Source organism: Zonotrichia albicollis, chromosome 6 (assembly GCF_047830755.1).
Source record: "Zonotrichia albicollis isolate bZonAlb1 chromosome 6, bZonAlb1.hap1, whole genome shotgun sequence".
Taxonomy (NCBI): Eukaryota; Metazoa; Chordata; class Aves; order Passeriformes; family Passerellidae; genus Zonotrichia; species Zonotrichia albicollis.
Genome location: NC_133824.1, coordinates 54,307,463 through 54,328,388, shown reverse-complemented (window position 1 = coordinate 54,328,388; position 20,926 = coordinate 54,307,463). Strand labels below are relative to the sequence as shown.

At 41.9% G+C, this 20,926-nt stretch overlaps 1 protein-coding gene across 2 annotated transcripts in view; it reads left to right on the top strand.

Moving 5' to 3' along the window:
- The first annotated feature begins 4,265 nt into the window (after nucleotides 1–4,265).
- The window catches only part of FAR1 (fatty acyl-CoA reductase 1), a 33,535-nt gene continuing 16,874 nt past the window's right edge, over nucleotides 4,266–20,926 (top strand). The window contains exons 1-4 of one of the 2 annotated variants that reach the window (XM_005491082.4): nucleotides 4,266–4,422; nucleotides 14,870–15,064; nucleotides 18,428–18,603; nucleotides 19,953–20,132. In XM_005491082.4, coding sequence (XP_005491139.2) covers nucleotides 4,279–4,422; nucleotides 14,870–15,064; nucleotides 18,428–18,603; nucleotides 19,953–20,132 — 695 coding nt within the window. In that variant the 5' untranslated portion in view covers nucleotides 4,266–4,278. Of the gene's footprint in view, nucleotides 4,423–10,928; nucleotides 10,951–14,869; nucleotides 15,065–18,427; nucleotides 18,604–19,952; nucleotides 20,133–20,926 lie in introns of those variants that run through there. The other variant, XM_026795854.2, reaches the window with a different exon arrangement.

The window sequence follows — 20,926 nt, the reverse complement described above, 5'->3', positions numbered from 1 at the left end:
AAAGTTCAACAAAAGGCATGCAAAGCCCTGCACTGGGGTGGAAAACCCCAATGCCCCAGTACAGACTGGGGACAGAGTGGTGGAGAGCAGCTTTGTGGAGAGGCCCTGGGGATGCAGGGGCCAGCACTGACTGTGAGCTGTGTGGGTAAGTCCCTGGGCAAGGGACAGCAGAGACACACTTTTCTCAGCAGCATCCAGTGATAGGATAGGAGGCTACAAACAGAAATATGGAATTTCCACTCAAACAAAAGAAAACCCTTTTTTTATTATTGCAAAGGAGGTCAAACACTGGCACAAGCTGCCCAGAGTGGGTGTAGAGTTTCTGTTCTTGGATGCTCAATGCCCAGCTGGATGCAGCTCTGATGAACCTGCAGAGAGGGTGGGCTAGACAAGCTGCAGAGGTCCATTCCATTCTGATTCAGTAATTTTTACTGAATATACATCATAATCCTCACAGCCGTTCCCAAACTCTAAAGAATTAGCACATTATGATGGAAAGCATAGAAAAGGTAGCAGAATGCATTCAATTGCAAACAATGTATTTGTTACCCATCCTGTTTGTACACTGATATCTAACAAGCAGTATATTCAGGGTAGAATTTAAAACCCACTCAGATCACTAAATAAATATCCTCAATCAGTTAATTCATTAGTAAAAGGCAAAAGAGTCACTTGACAAAAAACTGTATCGACTCTTTGGAGAGTAAAATCACAAATTTTCTCTCATGAGGTGTTTGCCCTGTTTTGTATCCAAAGATATCTTTAAATGCACCAACTAGCTTTATTCCACAGCTGAAAATAAGTTCCTGCACTTTTCCTAAACTGGTTGAACTAGTTTTGGTCAGACCCTTATCTTTGAACCATAGTACTTCAAATTAGAAAACAAACAAGCTTTGACTGTGTTAGTTACTGCTCATACTGAAGCAGGTTCTGAGCTCCTGTAGGATGGTTCCTTTCTCACTGCATCCTGTACAGCAGTAAGTTTGCAAATTCCAGCCTATATTACTGTGCAACATGGAGACAAGAGCTGCTAATGCTCATTGCATCACAAATGCATCCTTTATTAACCCCTTCTGTCCATGTGGCTGTTAGCCCCTTCCAGCGTGAGCAGAGATGAAATATTACAGGAGTCCAAGCTTGCTGAACAGAACCTGCCTGTGCCCTTTACTCTGGCAGCACAGAAAGTGACATTTCTCTTGGCAAATGTCTTAATTAGATGGGTTGCATTTAGCAAGGAATTGAAGTGAGCATCCCTGTGGCCTTCACAAGTAGCTAGGCTGGGGTAAAAATGTGCCTTGGTTTATGCAAAACACTTCATGGTGCGCCCACAGGCGACTGAAACAAAGAAACACAACTGCAGTTTGCATAAAAGCAGCTCTGTTCCTGAGGTAAACAGTGCATGCACAGGCACCTAGTGTATATATTTGTAAAAAGTGAAGTTATGCACAGAAAAACCAAGTTTCCATATGAACACTGTGCCCTGTAGTGCAGCTGTAAGTCCTGTTGATACTTGGTGGCTTGAGTCTGGTGCTCATCCTCTCACACCTCTGTCAGTGTCCAGGGAAGGAGATTGGGGAACCTTGTCCAGGTAGGGGATGCAAAATTAAACATTTCTATGAGCTGTCAATAAAGGACACAAAATTGTTACAATTGTTGGCCTTGCTTAAAATTGGAGAGATATAATGAAGCAGTCTGCAAAGCTCCAAAAGGTTCCTGTGAATGAAGCAACCTGCTGGCATTGGGTAGAGAAGTGGATCAATTTAAAGATACAATCCAGATATCTTTTTTCCCCCTCGATAGTGAGCATTTAGGGGTTTGTCTCATTCTCATGGGTAACAAACCAAGATTTTGCCTTGCAAGCACTTGCAGTTATTTACCTATGGATTCCCACAACCTTATGTCACGCTATCTCTGTGCTGGGTAATAGAGTTTCAAATAGGGTTGGGTTGGGTTTTTTTTTTTAATAATTTATTCAGTGTTCCCAGACTAGGCCACATTGGTGTTGATATCTTCTCTTTCCTGCAATGAAAAATTCACAATGCTACCTTGAATAACCAGTTTGGTAGGTTCTTTGAGAAGTAACCATATGTTACTACATTAAAATGCAAATGCATCATGTTACAATGTCACTGTGACATTTTCCTGATGATAAATAATTTAGGAGAGATAAATTAATTGTTACTTTAAAAGAGTAATCTTGGAAAAAATCTGATTTGCTTTATTATTATTGTTATTAATAATATTAATAATAATTTATACTGAGAACATCAGTTAATCCACTGTCACTGCATTATAATTTATTAATGGACTACAATGATCAGAGGACATGGTATTTATTAGAGACAAATTTGAAACCACCACCATTTTTAGCTGTTTTCAAAAACCAGACTAGACAAATGACACTGTTGTTTCCACACTGAAATATTGCTGGGATATTCCCCACGACTTTCATTTGAGATCACAGACACATTTTACTGAGTGACTTCTGTAAAATTTACCTAAATTTAACTGCTGTAGTAATCTGAGAAACTTCAATTTACATATTCCAACTAGAGGGGTTTTTTTAAGATTTTTTTCTTAAGAGTTCATGTGCACTGACTGCAATTCTGTGCCTGCAATGGACTAATCTTTTCTTGGTAATCTGAAATGGAAAAGCCTCATCCCACAGTCTGTAGGGCTGCCTACCCCATGTGAGGGTTTCTATACAACAAAAAAGGAACCCTTGGTGTGTAGCAGGGTACAACGAAATGGTAAAACTTTTTGTCAGGACTGTGGGAGATTCAGACTCGAATCTCTGTCTGCCTGAGCTAGTTTTCCTATGACTGAATGATTGGATGATGTCCCAGCTTCAGTGAGCAGGTGTTTTCCAAGGGACAGTCTGTGAAAAACTGTCCACTAGACAGTTATGATGAGGAGTTTGCAGTTATGTGATTCTAAATACTCTGTCAAGAAGTACCTAGGTACCAGGAGGAACTACTCTGGAGTGAAAAAATCATGAGAATACATATCTAAAAATAAGTATAAAATAATCACTGGGCTGCTGTGGAGGATGTGAGCAGAGCTCTCATTCTCATGGCCCTCAAATCATTCTGAAAAACCAACCTGCCCTTGCATAAGCCAAGACTGTGCTTACAACAATTCTCCTATAATACCTTATTTGTACAGTAATCTGGATAGTACAGGTTACACAAGTTTATAAAGGGTGTTTCCTAATTTTAAATGCCTCTTTTTTTTTTTCTTTTGGGGTTTTTTTTTTTTTTTTTTTTTTGTTCAGCTGATGCATGTCCATCTATGCAATATTTAGTTGTGAAACCAATGGCATATGGTGGCAGGGCATGGCATCATGGCAGCACAGCACCAGAACATCACGTTGCACTATTTGGTAACAAACAGTGAGGCAAGTGGAGCGCAGTGACTTTTGCACACAAATACGGCGCCTATCAATGGCAATCTGATAATCCCAAAATTGAGCTCAGCGCTTTGGGGGTTGCAGCAGCAGTGAGGGCTTGGTGGCTGGGCTTGGTGTTCTCAAAGGCCTCTCCCAGCCTTGGTGGTTCCACCACTCCACGGTTCCTCGATCCTCGGCCATTGGTACGGGGTCGTGCCGCCTTTGCCCCGTGGGCTCCGGCAGCCCCGGGTGCTCTGACCCTCTGTGAGTGTGTGTGTGTGTGTGAGTGTGAGTGTGTGTGATCCTCTGTGTGCACTGTGCATCTCTCCCTCTGTGAGTGTGCGTGTCTGTGTCTGTGTGTGTGCATCTGTGTGTGACCCTCTGTGTGTGTGACTGTGTGTGTGAGGGGGTGTGTGACTCTCTGTGTGTGTCTATGTGTGTGTGTGTCTGTGAGTGCGACCCTCTGTGTGTGCCTGTGTGTGTCTGTGTGGATAACCCTCGGTGTGTCTGTCTGTGTGTGTGGCCCTCTGTGTGTGTGACCCTCGGTGTGTGTCTGTCTGTGTGTATTACTCTCGGTGTGTGTCCGTGTGTCTGCCTGTGTATGTGATCCCCGGTGTGTGTCCGTGTGTCTGTCTGTGTGTGTGACCCTCGGTGTGTGTCTGTCTGTGTGTATTACTCTCGGTGTGTGTCCGTGTGTCTGCCTGTGTATGTGATCCCCGGTGTGTGTCCGTGTGTCTGTCTGTGTGTGTGTGACCCTCGGTGCGTGCGGCTGCGTGTGGGTGTGAGGGGGGAGAGAGCGGCCCCCCGCGCGCGGCGCCGCTGGGGGCGGGGCCAAAGGCGCCCGCCAATCCGCGCCCTCCCTGTCCCGCGAGCGGCGGCGCGAGCGGCCAATGGGCGCGCGGGGAGCGCGCGCGCAGCGGCCAACGGGAGCGGCCGTGCGGTGCCGCCGTGCGGGACCCTCGGGGCGGCGAGCGCCGGGCGGGCACAGCCGGGGCCGGGCAGCGCCGGGGCCGCGCCGCCACCGCCCGCAGCAGGTACCGGCAGCCGCGCCCGGCCGTGCCGGCCCCGCCCGCGGACCGGGAGGGGGGTCTTGGGGGAGGGGGCGGCCGCGCCTTTCCGGCAAGGAGGGAGGGATGGATGGATAGATGGATGGATGGGGGGCGCCGCGGAGCTCCGGGGCGCGTCGTGGTGGCGGCCGGGCCGGCGGAGCGCGGCGGCCGCGGTCGATGCTCAGCGAAGCGGGGAGCGTGGGCGAGGCCGAAAGCCCCCGCTCCGCCCGCCGCAGGGCCCGGGCCTGGGTACCACCATCCGCCCCGGCCCTGCCTGCCCGGCGCTGCCGCTGGCCGCGGCCGCAGCGCCCGGCGGCTCCCCTCGGGCACAGCCCGTGCCGCGGGGCCGGCCCACGGAATGGGCTCGCAGGGAAGGCCACGGTCCCTCTGGCTCTCAGAGCGGCGGGAGCGTGCGGGAGAGCCGGGATGGGCCGTGCCCCAGCCCCAGCCCCGCGGCTCCGTGCTCCGGGAGCGCTCCCTCCATCGGGAACAGCGGAGCCCTTCCTCCGGCCGGGCCCCGGGCGAGGCTCGCCGTCCTCCTCGGAGCGGGAACCGCCGGGTCCTCCAAAGCGCTTCCCTGAGTGAAGTTTAATGTGTAGCTGAGTGCAGGGATACAGTGGTTGATGGCGAGCTTGTAATCGAAACCAGCTTGATTCCCATGAAAATAGAAACCTTTAATTTCATTTAACCTACTTCAAGGCTCTAGCAACTGGAGCTTTTTTTTTTTTTTTAAATATTTTAATAACTCTTTCGGTAATAATTAAGAAGTGGAGCATGTAGGAGTTTTACTATCTCTGACATCCATCTGTACTGGAGCAGGCCAGTATTTCTTGATCCCCAATTTGTGTATCACGTCTGTGCTTCTTAAATGAGATACCATTATTTCAGCAATTTGGAAATTATATACTAGGTATATCGTAGATTTCTAGGATCTTCAGCTTCTCTACCTTGTTTTTCACTCTCCACTCATATATCAGTGCCTTAAATTTCAGCCATTTCCCCATCAAAAACCTATAGATGGATAGGAAAGATTCATTTTATGGGTTATGTTTTTATGTTTTTTTTTTAACCTCTACCTATTGCGGAGCTATAAAGTAATGACAGATCTAGATCTCTCTACATTTTTTACTGCAAGTACTTGGTCTTTATTTCTGGGCTGTAGGTATAGTGAAGCTTTACTAGACACAATTTAACAATGAAAGCACGTTGGGGCTGTAAGTTTTGGACAGGATAAATTTTTTTTTTTTTTATAGTTTCAGAATAACCCAGCCTGTCCATATCTTAGTTGTTAGCTGCTGATACTTGTTGATAAAATTTAACATTGAAGCAAAACTGTAGCCATCCATACCAAAAGGCCAAACTGAATCTCCTTCTGGCTGCTACAAAGTGAAGAGTTTACTGTCCTCTTCCTGTTTTCAGTTCTAGCTCTTGGAGGAGCTCCCAGTTCCTCACAGGGGTTATTGTTTCCGGTGCTAGGAAGGGGATGCACCACAAACTAAAATGGTTTTAGAGCCATGTGGAAGGTTGAAGTGAGTGAAGAAGATCCTGGGTGTTGTTGGAGACATGTATTGTTGCAGTGACTTCAGGCTTGGTTGGCTTCTTCAGCCGGAAGTTGTGTCTGTTTGGTTTTTTGTCACAAAATATTCAGTGTTTGAGGATGTTCCGTGTAGTTTGCTTGCTACTTGTCTGCAGGAAGCTGAGCTGCTGAGTGGCAAGCTAAAAATTCTGAAAAGGAGCCAATATCAGCAAGAGTTGTGCTTGGCTAGTTTGGTAGGTGCTGTGGAGCACTTGCATTATGTAAACATTTGAGTATTCAGGGTTTTTTTGTTTGGGTGGTTGGGTTTTTTTTGGTCTTCTGAGTGTTTTGTAGTGAGCACTGTGTTTCTGTTGAGCTCTGTCCTGTAGTGGGGACCCCAGAGATGTCACCTGTCCCTTTGTGCCCTCGCTGTGGTGACAAAGGCCGTGCTTTTAGCAGATGTTGGTGTTGGCATCTGTGCGCACAGGACCTCACACCTTTCTGCGCCATTGTTCAGCCTGATGTTTGTAAATTTGTAGAGCCCCTTGTGCAAGAGGCTTAATTGATAGGACAGGACATCCATTAGCATAAATAGGAGTTAAGATTGGAGCTCTTGGCGCCGCACAGGATCAGTATCTGCCATCCTGAACAGGAGGAGGAGGAGGAGGGAGGCTGCCAGCATCCTGTTTGGAAGACAGGTAGGCAATCTCTTGGTACAACTTGCTTTGAGTGTCTGTTTAAGTGACTTTTAAAGGGAAGAAAATGGTGGAAATAGGCGCTTTTTTTGTTGTTGTTGTTTGTTCCACATGTATTGGAACAAAGGAAGGGTAAACTAGTGTGTTTTTTTTTCCTTTAGAAGGTGATTATGTTTCAAATATGACTTGGTAGAGCACTTGTCAGATAAATGAGTAATTTTTAGGTTTCAAAAGAATTATTGTGAATTTCTGCAGGAACATAGTAGAAGAGAAAATACCATTTAATTGTAAGAGATTTGGAAAAATATGGGAGGAATCTGGAAGTGTTGTTTCCTAGGACTTTAAATTCAATGTGTAATGTCTATTGTAAAACATGATTCAGGCCCTCTGTGTAATTTAAAACATGAGAAGAATAAGAGCTGGGCTTTTTGTTCTTGATTAAGTATTCCAATTGTAATTGCTTTGTGAATAATAAGTTTGAACAGAATGTAATTGCAGGTGCAGGTTTTGGGTAGTTATCCTTGTCTTGTCTGATCAATATATGAAAAGGTGGATCTGGGTTTTAATTACCAAGATTAAGGAGTTAACGCTGAAACAAAGATACTGTAAGTCTCTTATCACTGAAACTTGACAAACTGCTGAGCACTTGAATGTTGTGTGTTCCCCCACCCCCTTGTATTTACTTGATTTTTGGCTTTCCCCTCCCAGCAAAATGACAGTATCACAGTGGTAGCTGCAGCAATGTTCCATGAGAATCAGGGCTGGATATCAGGTGGATATATTCCACCTTCAGGTTCCTCTGAAGGCTGAAGTGATGCCTGTGGCCTGTTTTGCTAAGGCAGTGAGTAAAAACTGAGTGATGGAGAGTCAGCTGTGAGTGCTGCTCTGCCCATTGTGTTGTAGATGTGTCCTTCAGACAGGCTCTGTTCTCCTGTAGGGGTTAATTCAAGAGTAATGATATATGCAAAGTCAGAGCCATGATTTATGCAACTACTCTGATAAACAGTGAGGCTTTATCTTGTAATCCTTTTCATAACCAAAAGTGCAAAAGAGATTCTAATGCAGATTTCCAATTAAATTAGATAAAATGATCTGGAACTCAGCTTCTGTTCACCAAATCTTGAATTTGCCTGTCTCTTGATTTCCTATAATTTGTTTAAGATTCTCCCTGCATGTGTGTTAAACATGTTTTCACATTAACTGGTGATGGAGTACAGTTAATGTTCTTATGTGGGATATGCTTTTCTGGAATAGCTTAATTTCTGACCTGATCTCTGCCTTCTGTGCAATTTTGAGAAATGAGTTTAACTATGCCAAAAGAGACTTTTTTTTTTCTTTTTTTTTCCCTCTTCACTGTGCACTTGATGACTAGACTCCAACTGTAAACAATTTAGAAAAATGTCAGCTTATAACCTAATTATAAAGGGATTGTAAAAACCTCCTACTTTGTTCCAATTAATTTTTGCAGGAGGGACTGTCTGTAAAAGAAACATATTTACAGCAAAGCAAGGGACTTCCCTAGTATGTACTTTGTGAACAGATTACTTACCAAGAAGTAATTACAAAGTCATCTGGTACAGAATGCCTCTGAGTATAGGCACAAGTAAGTGGAAATTTGTAGTACAATCAGAACTTTGGCTGAAGGAAGGTGTGTGAACACATGCTTGAGAAATATCTGTGTAACCACAGGCATTGAATAGCTCTGGAGAGTTCTGCTGAGATCAACTCAACAGTGGCCCACATTGAAATCCGGGTCTGCTCTTTAAGAGTAAAGGACTAAAAGAGGTTAAACACTCCATGGCTGTGAGCACAGCCCTCACTTCAGAGTATCTCATTTCACAAGGGTGTCTTTGGTGAAGCAGTTGATGAGTTGGGCTGAATTCTGCTGGTAAGTTATTGGGTGGCCATGGGTTGGTTGGTCCCAATTCACCACCTTCCCAAAGCAATTGAGTGAATACTGTACTTGGGTTTTGTCATTGTCATCTAAAAGAAAGTGACAGAACTACTTCTGTGTCTGCTATCAACGTGAATTTTGATATTAATGGTCTGTAGTGCTGTTAAAGAGATCATATGCAGTATTAGCTAAGTCTCACCTAATTCAATTCAATAATGCTCCTTCCCTTGAATGCATGTGCTGCCAGAGGTAGTAATGTATCCAGGAGGAATGTAGCTTGAGGAGCACACATTCTAGGGCCTACTTTCAGTATCTAGCATATTTCAGTGGTTAAGAATAGTGAGGAGAACTGTTTGAAAAGCAAGTCTACTTTATTTTTGTACACAGAGCTATACACTCAGCTATGTAAACTTTGACCTAACTAGATTGGTTACTCGAACTGGTATTGTGTTTCATTAGATAAATGATTTAAAGAGGACAAATCTTTTCATTGGCAGTTGGGAAGTTTCTTTCTAGTCTTCAATCCTGAAGATGTTCAACTAGTTTGAAATGCCTTATTATTTTTCAGAAATTCTCTTAAATCACTGAGTCAGAAATTCTCTTAAATCACTGGGTGTCAGCCACAAGTTTGCCATAGAGTTTTGGGACTTCTGGTGGCATTTATCCATGCTGCAGTTTTGGGCCTGGTCCTTCAGATTGATTTAGTTTTGTTGTATTTCACATGTAGAGAACACAGTATTACCCTGAATCCATCCCCATTATTGTGTGGAAAGTGTGTTGTGAGACACTTGAGCTCTGGCATATTACCCAAAGACTGGCTAGTTGATGTTGGATTAGTGGGCCTATTTTGATAATTCTTCCAAACTTAGTTGTTCTAATTAGCTTTCAAGCCTGCCACTATGTTTTCCAGCTCCTAGAGGTGTGTTAGATTTTCTTGGTCCCTGGCTTACAGCTAGTACAGAAAATGAACTTGCAGAGAGTAGATAAGAATGCTGGTGAAATCTAAAACATGGATAAATCTGTCCTTCTTCTAGCTGAGGGAAGAATCCCACATCTTCCATGTGATTGGGAAGTTTGGAATAGGTATGCTTTAGGGTTAACTTGCACCCAAAGCAGTTTACAGTCTACTCATCCTTTAAAGCAGTATCTTTCACAGATAAGGTTTCCCAATGGCTATAACCTTGGACCACAAAGGCAAACAGACTGTATCCTTTGGAGATATGCTGCCTGGGTATTGGCCACATAGGGTAGGTCATTGGCCCTTGTGGTGCTTGAAAATGTGGGCATTCTGCTGATAGCATTCATTGATTTGCTTTTGTGGCAACAAGGCACAGATGAACTGAGACATGATGATATGATATAATATGACATGACCCAGACTTGTCTTTCTGGCAGTCACCTTGTTTAGATGAGTTAAATATTACTTCTTTTGTTGCCCGAGTCTCTCCAATCTTTCCAGTTCCCAGATTTTTTTTTTTTTTGGCTTGTGATGGTGTCCTTGTAATGTGGCAATTGGAGCTCTGTATGTGGGACTTCTGTAATGATTTTTGTCTGGTGTGGATGCAGTGGGGAGTGTGTGTGGTATTTAAACACACTTGGTGCACTCAGATTTGATGTCTGGACAAATTTCATCTTCTGAATATACCTAAACAAAATACTTCTACCACCTTACTTTTTCTGCTTTTTACTCCTGCTAGTGTTGGGTTCAAGCTGTCGGAGGGAAGGGGCAAATTGATTTGTTGGGCTGTGTTTTTGCAGAACTTTGTGTTTTGTTGCTGATGTTTGAGAGGTTGGGAAATGCACATTTTCCATTTCCTGTGAGCAATAATCTTGATAGGATTGAATTTGGAGGGAGCATGCTGTTGACCTAATGTTTGTCAGTGATAAACCAGAAGACAGAGCATTTAATCTCTAACAAGGACACACATGCACACTGTCTGGCTGCTGGATTTAGCATTTAAACATTTAGTGGAACTGCAGCAGCAGGCTTTCCTGGCACTTGGAAAGCACATCTTTAAGCATCTTGATCTGTGTTTGGACAAATCTGGGAACTGATCATTTTCCTGTTAAAAACAGAATTGTCCTTGTTTTGAGAGTCAGAGCCCTCTGAAGCTGGGAGTTCAATGTTGCTGCAGTAGCTCTGGAGGCAAACAGAGCTGCTGTTGTTTGCTCCATAAAAGCACTTGCTCAGCCTTGGACACGAGAATTTTTTGCAAGATGGGGAATGTTGGCTAGGATCCTGGAGTGTTGGTTTGCTGGTGGTTTTTCTTTTTTTTTTTTTCCTGAAGTGCTTATGAACTCTTCACTTATCAGAGGGCAGCATCCTTCATACAAGCATATCTACAAAGTGTCACCGTGGGCTTAGCCCTGAACCTGGGAATTCAGAAGGATCCCTGTAGCAGCTTCAAGTAAGATTCCTCTAGCAAAGGCTGTTTATACCTCAGGGTAATGTGGGGGTTTTGAGCATTTCTCTTCTAGAGTGTGAATTCTTTACAGAACTCTCATTAAGCCTTTCAAAATCAAATTTCTTTTTTCTAGACTTGTATTGCCTATTAGCTCAAAAAGGTGTTTATAATACAGGGTTTTAGATATCCCACAGTGTGGATTAGACAATTTTATGTTTGGTAGGAATTCTCTGTGTGTGTTTGAAGAGGTAGGTGTTAACAGATGATTGGGTAACTGGTGACAATATGTATTGCTTGTTAACAGATATTGTAAACAAACCATATGTGCTCTAAACCAGATAGATAAAGTGATTGCTGACACTTAACAACCTTAACATGCTAAATTTGTTTTTGCTGTGGTACCTTGCAAGGTAGATATATTTTTTGCACTTGTACCAGCTTGTTATGTGTTGGAGACTAAACTAAATTTCTGATAGGAACTACATTCCTACTATTCCTGTATTTCTTGACTGTTTTATTTAAAAACAGAATTAATAAAATAGTTCTTCCAACCCTATCAATCCTGTGATTCTTCAGTAATTTGCTGCTGTAAAGAACTTTAAAAAGTAATATTTTATAGCTTGTAAGTTAGAGATGAGGAGTTGCCAGCAGTGCTGTGCTCACTGGCATGTGGACATACATTCTCGGAGAAGGCAGGGAAAGGTAGGTGGAGAATGGGAACATTCTTTCCTTTCCCTGTGCTTGAGATAACCTTTCTTTCTAACCTAGCAAAGCATAGGCTGCTGGATTCAGACTTGGATCATTCACACCTAGATTCCATGCGTGGTTTTTACCCTTTAAATCCAATTTGGTGCTTTTAGGCAGTTCTCTCATAGTCCCTGTGTTTATTGCTGTAATGTTGACAACAATGTGTACTTCTGAAAAAGTCACCAGTTATGTTTTCTAGCTGGAATCTTCCAGAGTAATGGAAGTAGAAGACAATCTCAGTGTGGGGAGTTGCTATGAATAAGGTCTACCAAAGTTTGGTTGCTGGAGAACCAGAGAAATGGGATTGACAGTTTCTTAAAGGAAATATTTCTCAATCCTTTAAAAAAACCAAAAAATTAGCCTGCAAACATAAGTGTTGCTGCCTCCCAAGTGTAAATGTATTTGTGCATAGTCCTGGTTTTTTAATTGAACCCATTTCATCGTTGTGGTTCATCATAGCTCTGGATGTTGATGTTTTGTAGGTCTGGTATTCTGATTTCAGCCTCTTACACAAAGGAATATGATCAGAAATGATTGAAGCAGGAAACTTTGACCTATTTTGTGCCAGTTTTCTTTACATCACTGAGCTTAAATATTTGTCAGATTTTGCAGTCACTTAAAAGGCTGGACTACAGCAACACAGGTATTTCCACTGACAGCATAACTTTTCATTGCTTTCATGGCTTTCAGAAGCAGGTGTTGGACCATAGCCATGTACTGGGTATTGTCCAAGGTTCTGTGTAGATGTAGCCAAAGACTCTGCCCATGTAAGCAGGTTTGCATTGTGTCAGAGGCAGGATTAAACCTTTCTTTGAGGAAGGACAGGTGAATGGATAGCATTAGATACTCTCATAGGGTCTCAAAGTGTAAAAAATAGAAATTATGGCTAGTTAGGTAAATTAGTAAGAAGGGTATGTAGGAACCATAACAAAACTAATTCTTAGTGACAAAATTGCTGCAGTAATGATTGCATGAGTTTTTGCCTTCCTCTTTGAGGGAACTGAAATCCTGTCCTTTACATGGGAGTGATCATGCAGATCTTTAGGAGGAAGTGAGTGGTGTACACAAAGACCAGGAAAACAAAAGTTATGGGGAAGACATACCTGAAGAGTATTAACTGTGACTTTGAGCCATGGTAAAGACAGCAGGCCTGTACCTTAACTGAACAGGGAAAAATGACTCATAAGCATGCTGTGTCTTGCACTCCATGCTTTGTGGCAGGAGCTGTGCTTTCAGATTTGCATTAGTCTCTTAATTGTGTGGTGGAAGTGTTTTAATGTAAATAACTTTTTCTCTTGACCTTCAAAGAAACAATTCCAGGTGATGTACTGTGGTTAGTGGAAATAGTAGTGCTTGCTCTGCTCTAAACTTGCTGCTGTATCCTACTCTCTGCTGTTAGATGCTTCACTTCTCAAAGAAGGGAGTCAAAAGAAGGATTTGGAGTATCTGACATAGCACTTGGTACCCAGACTTGTAGGTAGTAACTCATTTCTAGCAAGTTATCATTTGGAACTTATTCAGAGTCTGTTGAGATATGAGCACATGAAAAACAGAGCACAATTGCTTTGATCTGGTGGGTACCTGACAAAGAGGTGTTCCAAAAATATTTACTTACTTTTCAGGCAAAAAGGACAAATTAGATGTTCACTCCTAACATACATTCTGTGCATTCCCTGGTAAGACCCTGCTTGCAGGATCTTGCTGTCTTGAAAGAACTGAGTTCAGTTCTTTGCACCTTTATTCCTGGGTGGCAGGTGTAGAAAGGTTCTCACCCTGTTAAGGTATTCAGTGTTGTAATCCTTATTTGCCTAAGAAGCATTCCATCTGTGTTTAAAGATTCTCAGTTCTGTGGGTTTTTTGTTTTTTTTTTTAGTTCCATGGTTTTATGGATTCTATCCCTCAGATGAGCTCAGCTGGTCAGTGTGATGCTGATAACACCAAGGCTGTGGGGTCAATCCCCTTATGGGCCACTCACTTGAGAGCTGGATGATTCTTGTGGGTCCCTTCCAGCTCAGAACATTCTGTTACTCTCCGTGGTCCCTTTGTGGGAGTGTTTTGGTTGTGGCAATTTGCATGGAACTGCTGTATAGGACTATAATTACTACATCACTGCATCAGCTCAGGATTTTGAGGAGTCTAATCAGAAAGATTGGTAAAATGTGGTGGAAGTGTATCATAATGCTACCATCTTATCTAGTGAAAGTAAACTGGTTAAGGTCACAGTAAAGATGATTTTAAGAATGGCAGCTCTGGATGATGCACTGTGACTGATCCTAAAGGCCATGTTCTCACTTTATTGTGAGACATACCATATTTGTCCTCAAAAATAATTTCAGTTTCTCTTAGCAAGAATGACATCATTTCCAAGAGGCTGATAAAGGGAGGGGAAAAGAATCATGACTCTCAAGGTTAACTTACTAACTGAAGCAAAACCCAAAGCACTTTCTAGCTTTGTGCTGAATTTGAGTAATAATCCCTTACCCTTCATTTTATTAGGAGGTGTATTTGTGGTTACATCTTAGTTTATTGAGAATTCTAATCACTTTATTTGGTTTTTTTCCTTCCAAATGACTTCATGGATGAAGCAGTTGGAAAACTCTTATCTGTGAATCTGTATGGGTTTTTTGTAATCAGTGTAAAACTATCAGATCCCATTCCAAACAACTAACTCAACCTTCTCTCTGGTTTAGTTTAATTGGTAGGGAGGCTCATCCTAACAGTGACAGAGGGCTCTGCTGGCACTGTCAAAATTGCAGCAATTGGGATGCTTGGCTCCCTGTCTTCTGTCAGTGGGTTTGAAGAATCCATTTGTGATTACATTTTAATCATGCAACCTCTAGTTCACATGCAGCAGCCCCTTGGAGTGGTAAAGGACTGTGCACACACAGGCAAAACCAGACTGAAGTTGGGCTATTTTCCTGGCTGAGTGGATATCTCAGTCTTTAAAACACTGTTAACAGGAGCAGTTTGCAAGATCTGGAATGACTGCAGTGACCCTGTGGGAATCTTTCAGAATGTTGTGAAAAAAGATGACTTCGAGTACTGGGTATAGGTAAAAAAATCTGTTAAGCATTTCTTTCAGGTATAAACAGGCACAGATATGATTATTCAATTTTCTGCAAATCTGGAATCTGTAAGTTCTTTAACATACTTTTTGATTTTATCTTTTGTGAAGGTCACAATGGTTTCCATTCCTGAATTCTATGAAGGAAAAAACATCCTCCTGACAGGAGCTACAGGCTTTGTGGGAAAAGTGCTTTTGGAAAAGCTGCTCAGATCCTGTCCTAAAGTGAAGGCAGTGTATGTACTGGTAAGAAAAAAAGCAAAACAGACAGCTGAAGCACGAATAGAAGAGATTACCAGCTCTAAGGTATGTGTCATATGCTCACAAAGTTCATTTTTGTCCTTCATTATGATGTTCTCATTTCATTTTGAGAACAACTTCAGTCTGTCTAAAGCAAAATGTTATTGTTAATTTTTTTTTGTTGTTGTTGTTCTAACAGAAATACAAAATCTAAGACCTGGCAGTGCTTCTATAACTGCTTCAAGATGTTGGTCTCTAACAAAGCCAGTAGTTGAAAATTATCCTGAATTTAATTCAGGAGGAGGATGTTCAGCTGTAATGCAGAAATGAGAAGTAAAAATCTCTTTCAGAGCTTGTTAGAGAATATAAAATCAAGTACAAGAGGCAGTGGACTGGGAGTTGTAAGACAGTTTGAGACTCTTAAAGATTTCAAGCAAGTCACTTTTTCACCTTGTGCCTTCTCTTTTTTTCTGGAATGTGCTACTGGATCTAGCAGTAAATAAGAATGTGTCATCTCAACGGGAACTTACATTTGTAAGTGGAACAGAAATGTTTGGCTTAGCAGATTGGTCAGCCTGGGACAGCTAGAAAGGCACTGAAGGTCTGTGCTGTGGAATTATAAAGGATTCTAAAGTGGCTCTCTGAAGGATTTTCTGTGCAAGCTGGGTCAAATGCTTGGCTCCTGAAGAGACTCATTACCTTGATATTTTGGTGAGCTAGGCTGACCTTTCTTGCTAAGTGTAGAATTATCCATCTCTGTTGCCCATTTTCCTCCTTAGAGAGTATCCTGTTCATGATGGGAAGGATGAGGAGAGATTTCTAGCATGAATTTTGCTAAAGCAGAGTTTGTTTATTTCTATCTGGGCCTTTCTCTCTGAAACACAGGTGTCAGCAGTTTAATTTTTTCATTGAGATACAATGTAGTCTGCAGAAATTGTGTCCTTAGAAGGTGCTAGAGGGCAATCAATAAGGAGCTATGAATGCACTTAGGGGTAAGTTGTTTAAAGTACAGCAGTGGATTTCTACAACTTTGACTAGCTGGGATTATAGCAGATATGAGGATGGCTATTCCCTAGTTAATTATTTTCTGTAACCAGTCAAAAAACTGTATTTCATTGCTCAAAAAGCATCTTCCTGTAGTCTTGTGCAATGTCATAAAACAGAATGAGTTACAGTGGGGTTCTGTCTTAAAATTCAGTTGCATGTTCTCTCTACACAAAACCTTCAGTTTGTTGCTGCCCTGAAACAAAGAAAAGATCTCCAGACTAAGCTCTGAGATGCAAAAGGAAACATTTCTCAATCCACTTTTTGTATACACTATTACCCCAAAACATGTGGGGAGCATTTGGGCAGACAGAGAAGTAGCACTAGTGTGGACTGATTTCAGCTTTGGTAAGCTGTAAGGCTCAGTATGGCTTTTAGGAAACCTGTTGTAAAAGGCTTTTAAATTTGAGTAAAGTCTGCTTGTAGTCTGTTCTAGCTCCCATTGAGATAAAAATCTGATGTGCTTTGAGTCTTGGTGAGCACTTATTGCTGGAGCAGGTTCCCAGCAGAAGTCCTGTTACTGCTTGAGGCAGGAACGTGCAGGGGTGGAGTTGCTCATCTGTGCATAGATGTAGAATAGGGCCAGATGTTTGTTCTGTCTTTATCAAATTAGTAGATAAGATTGAAAGTCCATTGTCTAAATGGCTTTGGTGTCATCAAGATTCTTCCAAAAAGTCTATGAAAACCTTAAGATCTATTGTCTTAAGCTGTCCAGTTGCAAGGGCACTGCCAGTAGTTCTTCACAATTTAGGACTCATTAAGTGTTGTGGAGGTCTTTCAATGTTCTGTTTCTTGAAGAGTTTGAAGTCTAATTGGGTGAACATGGTGATAAATAAAATAAATGTGAAATAAACTGGGCTCCAAATAGCAAAACAGTGTTGAGGTTTCTACTTTCTTTGGACTTCAGGTATCTAATTCCTCTGCTGATTTGCCATATGTGTTGCATGCAGTCAAGGTATTTCTTCTCCTTAGTCCTGGTGGCAGTGCTAGTAAGGGGTGTGTGGGAATAATTACTATGGTTGTGAAAAGGGATATAACAGGTGTGATGGATGTATGAAAAATAAAAACTGGCTCTTGAAGAGCTCATCCATGGTACTGCTTTTCTGTTATAAGGCAATATCACACATAAATGTGGTTAACAGGCAGTTGCTTCAGCTCCCCAGAGGAAGGTGCCATCATTCCAACCAAAAACATAGTAGGCTTATTTTTCAAAATCACACAAAGTTTCTGCCCTCAGGTAAGAAGTGTTTGTTGTACCCATAAGAGTTGCAGAGGCTTTAAATGCTGTCTTGGCAACTTTGTCCTATAAAGTGAAGCTTCATGTTTGCAAAATGCAGTCAAACCTCAAAGTGGAGATGTACCATGTTCTCATGTAGAATTAGCACTGCTACTTGAGGTGGCCACACAAGGAGTTGCAGTAGCTCATGTTTGGGCTGAATAAACATCTCTAAAAAAAGAGCTGGACCTTTTTTAGGTCACACAGCTCTGGGGCTTCTTGCTCTTGCCAGTGTCAAAGAAGCAACAGGAATAAAGAAATTATAGAGCAGTCTCTGTGGTAGAAATGCAAGCTTATATTGCCTAAAGTGTTGTGAAACTGCACCATTAGGTGACTTAATTTATAGTTTAAAATTAATTAATGTCATTCTTTAAGGAAATGTCTTTGACTATTTGTATTTGGTATAACCACATGCTTGGGCAGGAAAAAGAGAGTACTGCCATGGTTTTAATACAGTATAATTGACTGGTGTTGAAGCAGTTTTAAGATATTGGTCCCTGGACAGTAAAGAAGGGTCTGCTCTTCTGCAACTTTCAAGGGTGTTTTATTGCCTCACTACTGTGTGGCTCAGGAGAACTTGCATACTAATGAGTGTAAATAAGATGAGGCAAGAATTTTGATCCGTGTGTTAAGCCACCTGGCTAGAACACGGCTATTTATGAGAAGAATTCTTGATGGAATATCATTTTGATGAGATTTTTTTCAGGGGGAATTGAACACCAATTTGATTAAGCTTAATCAGATGTTCTAATGTGGTTCTCCAAGACTGGCATAATTTAAGCGTAGTGTTTCTTAAATCACTTGAAATTTGTAAATCTTAATGCAAGATTTCTAAACCTAAAGTCCAACATGACTTATATAAGAATTTGAATAGCTATTATCAAGCTTGGGAAGTGGGTAGACTGTTCCCTTTCCTTGTGTTGGAAACAAAAAATATAGTTTATGAGAAGTCTGTAACATGTTCTTACGGTATTGCTAATGCACTGTTCTAACTTCCTGATGATCTTGAGAAGTTAGAAGGCATAGACAAAGAATGTGGGATTTTTCTTCACTTAAATGAATTGTTTCTCTTACCTTCACTGAGTTTATAGTCCTGTTATATTTGACAGCTCTTTGACAGATTGAGAGAAGAGCAACAAGACTTCAAAGAAAAAATAATAGTAGTTGAGAGTGAACTTTCACAGCCTGAACTGGATCTTAGTAAACCGATCAAGGAAGAACTTATAGAATGCATTAATATTATATTTCATTGTGCTGCTACAGTCAGATTCAATGAACAACTAAGGTGAGTCTAAAATTCTGTTTACCCTGGTCTGATAAACCAATGGTGCTCAAAGGGAGGGGGTGAATCAAGTGTCTGCCCAGTGTTGCAAATAGGGTAGAAAGGCTACAAATAACCTGTAGCTACATCTACTGTTCTCCCTAGTAATGCCAGTTTTCCTCCTGGTGTAAGCACAAACTATTCCTTTGGCCTGCCTTGTTAGAAAAGGAATGCACATTTTCAGAGGAAAGTTGTGTGTGGGAGGTTCTAGTCCTTTCTCTCTTACCTGATAAGAAAAACAGGAGAATACAGCTCAGCTTTTCTTCCTGTTTTTTTAAAAGTCCCTTATTGATAATGGAGGTTTGCATTGGAAGGAAGTGGGGAGAAGTAGATGCACAGGGAGAGAGATGAAAACAAGAAGTGGTGCACACAGCTGGGATTATGAGCTCTTTTGACTTGTTGAAAGAGGTAGCAAACTAATTAGTTACCATTGATGTTAATTGCTTTGGGATAATGCTCCGTTCCTGTCCCCCATTTCAGTAATAATGTGAGATAAAGCATTCAGAAAATCAGTGATTGTTTGGGGGAATACCGAGTTTGTTGTTGCTTTTAATGTAACACTTTTTTTGCAAAGACTTTTAAGTGTTTAAGTGTTTAAGACTTTTAAGTGTTGCTTAGCTGTGCTCTTGAAACTTGATAGTACACTGTGTACAAGGGAGCTGGTGCCCACAGCAAGTCTGTAGGCTGGAGAGAAGATGTAAACTATAAAATAATCATAGGAGTTGGTCAGCAAGCTGTTATCTGCTGGGAGCTGTAGAGATACACCTACTCTGCTCTGGTGTCCTTAAACACAGGAATGAGCAGTGCTGGAGCTGGAATGGAGGGGTGCTTCTTGGTGGTTTGCCCTTTTTTTTTTTCCCCTTCCTTCCATCCTGCATGGAGCCTTTTGGTATCCTACAAGAAGATGCCAGTCTCTAACTTACTGGCCCACTAAGCCTCCAAGTTGTTGACCTCTCTCAACTTGAACTTGGAAGTTCAGAGGTGCATCTTATGGAAGCTTGGTGTTGTTGCATAATTTCCTTTATGTTTCTTGGAAAACGTACAATTGGGATTTAGATTGAGGAAATCAAAGGAAGTTGGTAAGAAAAGGGTGCAAGGAGCATTATTCTGAACATTGGGAGGTGTTCTAGATTAGGACTGTGGTATGTTATTCTAAGCAGAAAATTAGGGAAGTATCAAAGCTGCTTTTTTGGGGTTGGTTGGAGAATTCAGGGATGCTTTATATACCCACCAATGAGGCCTTTAGGAATGAATTTTATTTCTGCTTGTTTTTGTCTTGCTTTCTGCTAATGACATTTCTGTTGAATCAATAGAGATGCGGTGCAGTTAAATGTGGTTGCCACACAACAGCTCCTGTCCATGGCACAACGAATGAAGAATCTGGAGGTGTTCACACACGTTTCCACTGCCTATGCCTATTGCAATCGGAAACAGATCGAGGAAGTTGTGTACCCACCTCCTGTGGATCCTAAGAAACTGATAGATTCCCTTGAGTATGTGCTATGTTTTATGAATTTACTTGGATAACCTGTATCCTTTTTCTTCCTGCTATTGATTGTCACAGTGGTCACAAGGGTTTTCAGGATGAAGGGAGAGACAAAAATGTTGACTTCATGTTCAGAAGGCTTGATTTATTATTTTATGATATATATTACATTATGACTATGCTAAAAAGAATAGAGAGAAAGTTCTCAGAAGGCTGGCTAAGCTAAGAATAGGAAAGGAATGAATAACAAAGGAGCTCTCTCCCACTCTGTCCCAGAGAGAGCTCAGTCCTTGATTGGCCATTAATTATACACATCCAACATGGGCCAATCACAGATGCACCTGTTGCATTCCTCAGCAGCAGATAACCATTGTTTACATTCTTTTTCTGGGGCTTCAGCTTCCCAGAAGGGAAAATCCTAAAGAAAGGATTTTTATGAAAAGATGTCCGTGACAATTGAAGTATCAAAAAATGGTTAGGAGCTGTAAAGATGAAGAGTCATCTTATGCTGTCCCATAGATCTGACAGCATGTCTGACACTCCCCTTCTCTGTAAGGGACATGGGTTAAGGTTTGTGGTTTCTTTAAGCTGAGCTGGGTGTGGAGGGGTACTGAAGGAGAGGGATGCTCACATGGTGCCCCCTCTGTGCTGAGAGTGCCAGTCTTTCATTTACAGTTACATTTTCATAAGCTGAATGATTGGCTGAATCAGGAGATACTGATAACTTGTGCTGGTACCAGCACTGTGAAGGAAAAGATAAAGCTGAGGTGCCTTAAACAGCTGTCTCTACTACATCTACCT